Here is a 9,658-nt window from a genome sequence, read left to right as displayed (position 1 = left end):
TGAGTTCTCTGGTGTGAATCTAAGTGGGATAACTGAGTGAAACTCTTTCCACACTCAAGACAGGAGAATGGCTTTTCTCCTGTGTGAATTCGTTGGTGTACACATAAGGTGGATGACTGAGTGAATCCCTTCCCACAGTCAGAGCAGGTGAATGGTTTTTCCCCGGTGTGAGTTCGCTGGTGCTGGTGTAACTTGGATGCCTGAGCAAATGCCTTCCCGCACTCAGAGCAGGTGAATGGTTTCTCTCCAGTGTGAACTTTCTGATGTACACGTAAATCGCATGAATTAGCGAAATTCTCAGCACACTTGGTGCAGATGAACGATTTCTCCCCGGCATGACATCTCTGGTGTATCCTGAAGCTACATAAACGAGCAAATCCCTTCTCACACTTGGAGCAGGTAAATGGTTTCTCCCCTGTGTGTTTGCGCCGATGAACGTCCAGCCTGGACGGAAATCTGAATCCTTTACCGCATTCCACACATTTACATGGTTTCTCCATGGTGCCAACGTCTTTGTGTCACTCCAATTTGAAGGATCAGTTCAATCCTTATCCAGACAGAGAACTTTTGTACAGGTTCTCCTCTAAATGGTGCAATGATTCTTCAGTCTGTGCAATTGCTTAAAGCTCTTTCCACAGTCAGTTCACCGGAACACTCTCATTTAGATGTTTGTGTGTCTCGGTGGTTTTCCAATCACACCGATGTTTGCAATCTTTCCCATCAGACAAAGCAAACATTTCTCCTTGCACAGCCAGAGGGCGGTGATGTTCAGCTCCTGATGAATGCGGTGACTTTGTCAGATCTTGACCTGATCTTTCGTTTGGGTTTCCGGATCTAAACCCTGCTCTTCTAATCCCTGTGGCAGGAGATGTCAAACCTGTTCACTGTCAGTAAAGCAGAGAAATCATAATCAGGCAATTCAGTTTCTGTGGAATATTTTCCTCTCTTGGTCCCTGCAAATTGTAAATCCCCGTCCCACACACTCTGTCTCCCACGCTTCTTTCTAGGTGAAACCCCTATAAAGTGCTGGATAATTATCTCCAACTCATTCTCGTTAATGGTTACAACTAGAGACAATATCCAGGCTCTGACCCTGCTTTGAGGAAGCTGCTAAAATGGCGGCAGCGCATGTGCACTGACGCTCCGGGAGCAAATCCGCGCTGCACATGCCTGCACACGTCATGTGGACGAATGATTGACGGTTGGTCCGGTCCAATGGGGAGGAAGGGGGCGGTTCTGGAGGACCATAAGGAAGAGCTGGCCCTCCAACCAATCAGAGTCAATAAAGATCCCGGACACAACTGCAGGGCGAAGCATGCGCTGCGCCGGAGCTGGAAGGACTGAGGGTGGGATTTAAAGGTGCAAAGGGCTGAAACTTGAGACAGAGACATTCCCCCTCAAGACCTAGTTAGAAGCTTCAACTCTTGCATCTGGAAACTGGTTTGACAGCGTGTTATAAGGGGAGGATTTATACACAGGAACGTCCATCCTAGAAAAAAAAATTGACTCCTCTGAATTTCTATCTGGAATGACAGTGAGGGAGTTTGGAAATTCCTTTCGCGGGGAGTTGGAATAAACATAAGAAATAGGTGCAGGCGGAGGCCATTCATCCCCTCAAGCTTCCCCAGCTAATTCAAAAGATCATGGTTCATCCACCTCGGGCTTCAACTCCACTTTTGTGCCAGCCCCTCATAGACCTGAACACCATGACATTCAAAAATCTATCTGCATCCTCGTTTAATTTCTTTCAGTCTTCTAGCCCCCACAATTCTCTGCGTAGAGGATTCCAGGTAATTTCTACTCGCTAAGAGGAAAACTTCCTTCCTTTCTCAGTTTCAAATGATAGTCCCTTTATTCTGTAAGTGTACCCTATTTTGAGATATCCACACTAATAGGAACATCTCAACATCTTGTATATTTCAATCAAGTCACCACATTGTTCTAAACACTAACTAATAAAGCTCCAAAACAAACGCAGAAAATCCTGGAGAAACTCAACAAGTCTAGCAGCATCTGTTGGGAGCAAAAGTGCTTCGAGTCTGGTCTGACTCTTCTTCAGAACTGAGACCTATCCTGCTTAGCCATTCTTGATAAATCAACCCCTTCATCCTGGTAATCAGCCCGGCAAAACACTTTTGAACTGCTTCCAATGACAGTACACCACTTGTCGAATACAAGGATCAAAACTGTACACAGCACTACAGGGACAAAAACAGAAATTGCTGAAAAAGTTCAGTGAGGCTGGCAGCACGTGTGGACAGAACTCAAGAGTTAAGATTTCAGGTCAGGTGACCCTTCTTCAGAAATCATTAAACCTATCTACATACCTTTGCAGATTTGTTATATCCTCATCGCAATGGGAGAACAACAGGATTTACACATGGTAAATTTAAATGAAGGCAAGTGTTTGGCATTTCTGAATTTCTATTCCAGACTGAGCGCAATTTTGCTCGGTAAGTATCTTTTAACTGAACATTTTCAGGGAGAAAACTCAAACCAAACATCAAAACAAGTTCCAGTATCATACCATTTACCAGGGATCTGAATATCATAGGCATGTGAACGTGGAAGGAAAAAAAATGTTTCTGGAAGAAAATTTCAGGTTAGTGTCACTGAAGCACTGAGAACACTGGTCAGGATACGTTGTGAGCAGGTTTTTATTCTGGCCAATATACCTTAGGAGATAGAAGCTGTATCAATGCGGACTTCACAAGCTTCAAAATCTCCCCTCCCCCGACCGCATCCCACATCCAGCCCAGCTCGTCCCCGCCTCCCTAATCATTCCTCCCACCTCAAGCCCCACCCCCATCTCCAACCCACGAACCTCATCCCGCCTCCTTGACCTGTCCGTCCTCCCTGGACTGACTTATCCCCTTCCTAACTCCACCCCTACATTCACCTTTACTGGCTCCAACCCCGCCTCTTTGACCTGTCTGTCTCCTCTCCACCTGTCTTCTCCTTTATCCATCTTCTATCCGCCTCCCTATTTATTTCAGAATCCCCTTCCCCTCCCCCATCTCTGAAGAAGGGTCTCGACCCGAAACGTCAGCTTTCCTGCTCCTATGATGCTGCTTGGCCTGCTGTGTTCATCCAGCTCTACACCTTGTTATCTCAGATAGAAGCTGTGTTGGCTTTGGTGGGGCTACAGCACAGATTTACTCTCACAAAAAACTTTGACTCCACATTCAACAGAATTTTTCAAACTCATCACCTCTACTGCCTCGAAGAAAAAGGGCAGAAAATATATACAATCATCATCGCCTGTAAGTTCACGTCCAAATCACAGTGTACCGACTGTTCCTTCACTCTCGCTGGTTTAAAATCCTGGAACGTTCTCCATAACAGCACTGTGGTGTTTATACGCATGAAGGTCTTCAGCAATTCAAGAAACATAGAAACTAGGAGCAGGATTCAGCTATTCAGCCTTTCGAGCCTGCTCTGCCATTCAACACAATCGTAGCTGATCCTCAACCTCAATGCCATATTCCTACTTTCTCTTCGTACCCTTTAATGTTTTAATGTCTCAACGTTTATCTATCTCTTGCTTGAATATACTCAGTGACCCAGCCTCGACATCCTTCTGTGGTATCAAATTCTAGAGGTTGAAGAAATCTTTTCTCATCTCAGTCCTAAATGGACGATTCAGTATTTTGAAACTGAGACCCCTGGTTCAAGACTGTTCGACCTGGGAAAAATTCTCCCTACTTTTAAACTGTCCAGCCCTGTTGGTATTTTATACATTGCAATCAGATCCTCTCTCATTCTTCTGAACCTTAATAAGTACAGGCCCAATTGAGCCAATCTCTCCTCATAGCACAGTCCTACAATCCCTGATATCAGCCAAGCGAACCTTCACTGCACTTCCTTTACGGCAAATGTATCCTCTCTTCGGTTGGGAGACCAAAACTGCCAAGTGTGGTCTCACTAAAGTCCTGTATTATTGCAATAAGGCATCGCTACTTCTGAACTCAAGAAAGCAACTCACTACCAGCTTCTCCAATGCAACTAGGGATGGGCAATAAATGACTGATAAGCCAGCAATGTTCACATCTCATGAAAGAAAATGAAAATTATAAGAGGTAAAGAATTGAGTCTTTTTGTAGAGAAATCCAGTCTAATTTCTCTGCACAATCCCAAAAGAACTACAAGTTTATTTCCCTCAACTGCTTGTTTGATAGGGGTGGCACAGTGGCTCGCACCGCTGCCTCACAGCACCAGGGACCCTGGTTTGATTCCAGCCTCGGGTGACTTATCTACGTGCAGTTTGCACATTCTCCGTGGGTTTCCTCAGGGTGCTCTGGATTCCTCCCACAATCTAAAGATGTGCAGGCTGGGTGGATTGGCTGTGCTAAACTGCCCACAGTGTCTATGGTGGGAAATGCAGAGGTAGGGGGTGAGTCTGGGTGGGATGCTCTTTGGAGGGTCGGTGTGGACTTGATGGTCTGAATGGCCTACTCCCACACTGTAGGGATTCGATGAATTGCTGATTCAATTTCCTCATGACAGCCAGAGTCTCACATCACAGAAACAGACCCATCAGTCCAAGTGCTCCATGCTGACCAGGTATCCTAAACTGAATTATTCATGTACCTGTCCAAATGTCTTTTATATGTTGTAATTATACACACCTCTACCACTTCTTCTAGGAGTACATTCCATTCACGCACTACCCTCCATGTGACAAAGGTGCCCCTCAGGTCCTTTTTAAATATCGGCAAAACTAGTTTGATTTAGGAAACCTAGTCGGCATGGACAAGTTGGGCTGAAGGGCCGACATCCATGCTGTGTACCTCTATGACACTGACACATTTTCGGGTGGGGTCACGTGTGCTGTGCTCGCCATGGATCACAGTGCGGCCTCTAGCCCAGAAGAAAGGCTTGAAGCCGCAAATACCAACCCGCACAGTCTGACTTGGGGTCTCCGGCCTCCACCAAGAATGATCAAACCCTCCCTGTCCACAACCCAGTGTTTCCTTCCACCCCAAAGGGCCCACGGACTTTTCACCAGAAGCATAATGCCTATTTATCCCACTTATCTCCTTCCTGGGCATGGCAGCGATAAAGTAGCAGCGTTTGGGCTCCTGCTTTCTTCTGTCCGTTTCGCCTCTTTCTTTTCCTTCCACTTTTCTTTTCTCTGCACCCTTCTCTTACCTGTTGCTTTCAGGGGGCCCAGAATGCGTGAGGTAGCGCCGGGGATCGCGAAGCGGGTGGGCCCGAGCGCGGGATTCAAGGCGGTGGTGGCAGCGACAGCAGCAGCAACCGGTTTTCAAGAAGTGGGAAATCGGGGAATCGTCGGAATCGGGGCTTTGGGCCCCAGCCGCGGTTTGCTTGGTTCACTGCTTCAGCCAGACTGACGGGGCGTCGCTGGCCCCAGTGCAGAATGACTAGCAGTGGAACTCCGGAACGGTAGTGGCGATGGTAGCTCCCATTGCCAGCCAGCAACACCCACGTCCCACGTGTGAATTAAAATAAAAACCTTTACCCACAAGAGCTGCGTCCACCTCCTTCGTGAAAACATAATGTTTTAGGCTCCACTGCTTTCACCTCTATCCTCACCTCAGTCCTTCGGATGATGCCAGGTGTTAGTCACTTGTGGGAGATGCTCTGGGTAATACAATTCATCTTTTATGTGTTACCTTATCGAGGGAAAGGTTGCCCCCGCATAATCAGAGAAAAGGAAATTAATATTAACCTGTGAACATTGCCCACTGCAAAAAGTGAAGCAATGTGCTGGTTCTGGCCTGTGCGGGCCGAGTGGCCTGCTCGTAGACCACTAAGATGCTATGAAACAGATGTTTTATTTTTCAACAACTGACAACAGTCTTGGGCTCATTGTTAGGTTTTAATTCGAGACTTTTTTTTTTCTCTTCAAGTTTAAATTTCACCCTCAGTCATGGTGGGGATTTGAATGTGGGACCCCAGGGCTGTTAGCAAAGACCTTTGGGTTACTAGTCCAGTAACAACACCACTCTGACACCTCCTCCCACCAGCTATGTCCTGCCCTGACAAAAAGCAAGACAAATCTAACTCAGGCAGTTACTGCCTAATTCCGGTCATCAGCCAACTGATGGAAACTGACATTGACAGTACAGCAAAGCACTTCGCAATAACCTGCTCACTGGGCTTTCAGTTCAAATTCCACCAAAGCCACTCAGCTCCTGACCCCACAATAGCTTTAGTCCAAATGTGGAGAAAGGAGCTGAATTCCAGGAGTGAAGTGAGATGACTGCCCCTTAACATCAAGGCCACATTTGACCGAATGCAGCATAAAGCCAGTGGGAGTTGGGGTGAAAACACTTGTTACAGCGATCCCTAATGCAAAGGAGGATTGTTATGGGTGTCGGAAGTCAATCAGTGCAGGAGTTCCTCAAGGTTGTGTCCTTGCTCCAACCAATTACAGTCGATTCAGCAATGACCTTCCTTAGAATCATAGAATCCTTGCAGTGCAGAAAGAGGCCATTTGGCCCATCACGTCCACACCAGCCCTCCGAACAGCATCTCACCCAGACCCCCACCTTATCCCCGCAACCCCACGTTTACCACGGCTAACTCACCTAACCTGCACATCCCTGGGCACTGCGGTCCATATACCGTGGCCAATCCACTTAATCTGCACATCGCCGATCCTTCTCAGAGGCTGGGAATTCAGGAACAATGAGCCCACCTCCTGTCTCCCCAAAGGCTGTCCACCATCTACAAAGGAAAAGTTTGAGAGTATGGCGGAATAATCTCTGTTTACGTAGATGACAGCAGCACCAACCACGCTCCGGACGTGGCCGACGCGAGCCCAGAACCAGGATCCCGCTGGGCCCAGGTACGGGTCGAGGCCACAGCAGCGGTAGTGGAGGTGATGGAGTTTCCACAGCACAGCCGAGTTCCAGCATCAGGAAGGAGAGCTAGGGAGCTCGCGGTCCAGTAGGCAAGTGTGAACTGAGCCCTTGAGCTGGTGTCATCAGCCGTTCAGAATTGGATAAACTCCAAATCATTTGCTTTAATTTCCTGCCTTTTACTTGGAAATCTATGAATGGCGACTCTTCAATGCATTCCAGTACACATGACAATTAATCCAATCTGATCTCATTTAAGCTAATCAAATCAAATCATCAAGAACCTATCTATTTCTGTCTTAAATACACTCAATGACTTGGCCTCTCCAGCCGTGTGCCACACTGAGTTCCACAGATTCACCACCCTCTGGCTGAAGAGATTCCTCCTCATCTGATTCTAAAGGATTGCCCCTGCACTCCGAGGCTGGGCACTCAGGTCCTGGTATTTCTACATCCACTCTATCCAGGCCTCCCAGTATTCTACAAGTTTCACTTCATCTTTTTACCATCAAGCTCATACACAGATTCCACAACCTCTCCTCATATGATAACCCTTCATCCCCAAGATTATTACTGCAAGCTTTTTCTGGGCCCCCTCCAATGTCAGCACATGCTTCCTTACATACAGGCCCAAAACTGCTCACAATATTCTAAATGAGGTCTCACCAGAGCCTTATACAGCCTCAGCAATACATCTATGGTCTTGTGTTCTAGCCCTCTTGAACTGAATTCTAACATTTCATTTGCATTCCCAACTGCCAAATGAACCTGCATGTTAACCTTAAGAGAAAATTGACCTCCCAAGTCCCTTTGTGCTTCAGATTTCTGATCGCTTTCCTGATTAGAACTGTGTCTCTACTCTTCCGACCAAACTCCATGACCTTACACTTTCGGACCTTGCTTTCCATCTGCCACTTTTTTGGCCACTCTCTTTGCCTGTCCAAGCCCTTCTGTAGCCTCCCTGCATCCTCAACACTACCCATCCCTCTATCTTTCTTTGTGTCATCTGCAAACCTAGTCCTCAGTTCCTACATCCAGACCATTTATGTATAACATGAATGGCTGTAGTCTCGACACTGATCCCTGCAGAACTTCATGAGTTACCAGCTGCCATCCTGAAAAGATCTCTTCACTCCAGTCTCTGCCTTCTGCCAGTTAGCCCATCCTCTATCCATGCCAGTACCTTGCCCAAATACAATGTGCTCTAATCTTATTAAGCAGCCTCTTGACTGGTACCCAACCAAAGGCCTTCTGGAAATCCAAATAGATCACGTACACTGGCTCTCCTTTGTCAAACTTGCTCGTTAACACCTCAAAGAATTTGAACAGATTTGTCAAGTACGACTTCCCTTTGTTGAAGCTTTGCTGACTCAGCCCTTTTTACCAGGTAATCTGCAATCTCATCCTTAATAATGGACTCTCAAATCTGACAAACAACCAAGGTCAGGCTAACTGGCCTATAGTTTCATGTCTTCTGCCTCTCTCCCTTCTTGAACAGGAGTGTTACATTAGTCATTTTCCAGTCCTCTGGTACCCTCCCTGAAAGATCACCACCAATGCCTCCACAATATCCTCAGGTATCCCCTTCAGAACTCTGAGGTGTAGTCTATCAGATCTGGGTGATTGATCCACCTTCAGACCCTTCAACTTCCCCAGCACCTTCTCCTTAGTGATGGTCACTGTACTATCCTCTGTCCCTGACTCTCTCGAAGTTCTGGTTTGCTACTGGTGTATTCCACCCTGAAGACTTTTTCAATCCCTCTCCCACATCATTGTTCCTCAATACTACTACTCCAAACTCATTGTCCACTCTTGCCTCTCTCATACCTTTTATATATCTAAAAATCTCTTGCAATCTTTATTTCTATTACTTGCTACCTTACCCTCACATTTTATCTTCTCTTCCCTTATTGCTTTTTCAGTTATCCTCTGCTGGTTTTCAAAGGTTTCCCAAGCCCCAGTAATCGTCACCACATTGCAAGCTTTATCCTTTTCTTTGTGTTGTCCCCGACTTCCTTTGTCAGCCATCATCCTCCCCTTCATCTGTTTCATCTTCCTTATGTTATGACCCCATTCATTCTTTCTTACTCTTCCTTCCACACAGCATTTACGTTAATTTTGTATTTTTCATATATTGTCAGAAAAGACTGGGATTCTGTAGCAGGTTCATGATATAGTCAGCACTCTCACTGCCTCCATCGCCGGGAATCAACCTTGGGCACAGCAGAAGTTGGCACGGATAGGAATTAGCTGCTGACTGGATACTACCGTCCACCATCCCACCCCCCAGCTGCCCAGTGTGAGGTGTCGATGGCTGGACCTTGAGCAGCGAGGTCCACAAAAGGATTGTTCCCAGAGAGGAGACACACCGTGAGTGCCTGATTGCTGAGGAATCATACGGACACCACTTGAAACAAAGGACAGATGATTGTGACTGGAGTAGTAAAGACTGCTTTTGACGAGGAGCATCCGATTGGTCAGGTACCACGAGGACGTTGCCAGAAAAAGGAACCAAACCAACTCAGTAACTCTTTCAAAGGCTTCAGCTCTTTCCCCACCAAACCGTTGTGGAGCTGCTCGGAGGGGAGGTCATCCGGAGGTTGGACCTGCTGACCTGAGATTCAAATACTCAGAATCCATCTTTCTCTCTTTCTATCTTTAACCTAACATCTGATCTCCAGTACCAACTTTTTGTCTTGTCTGTCAGGTTGAAGTGCCAGCTCAGGGAAAAGAGGGGAATTTGGGCTAAGAATCCGAATTGTTAGTTTGTGGCTTTAAGAATTTGTATCATTGCCATTTATAGAATATTGTGAAGTGTTTTTTGTCAGTAA

General features: G+C 46.6%; 1 protein-coding gene across 1 annotated transcript; it reads right to left on the bottom strand.

Moving 5' to 3' along the window:
- Positions 1-136: 136 nt before the first annotated feature.
- On the bottom strand, positions 137-500 carry LOC109922420 (oocyte zinc finger protein XlCOF20-like; the record flags this gene model as incomplete). Its single annotated transcript, XM_048593142.1, has 1 exon — positions 137-500. A coding segment is annotated over exon 1 (364 nt), but the record flags the coding sequence as incomplete, so codon positions are not given.
- Between the last annotated feature and the right edge of the window lie 9,158 nt (positions 501-9,658).

Source organism: Rhincodon typus, unplaced genomic scaffold (genome assembly GCF_021869965.1).
Source record: "Rhincodon typus isolate 14 unplaced genomic scaffold, sRhiTyp1.1 hic_rhity00002396, whole genome shotgun sequence".
Taxonomy (NCBI): domain Eukaryota; kingdom Metazoa; phylum Chordata; class Chondrichthyes; order Orectolobiformes; family Rhincodontidae; genus Rhincodon; species Rhincodon typus.
The sequence above is the reverse complement of the archived record's forward strand: the minus strand, read 5'-3'. Positions and strand labels throughout refer to the sequence as shown.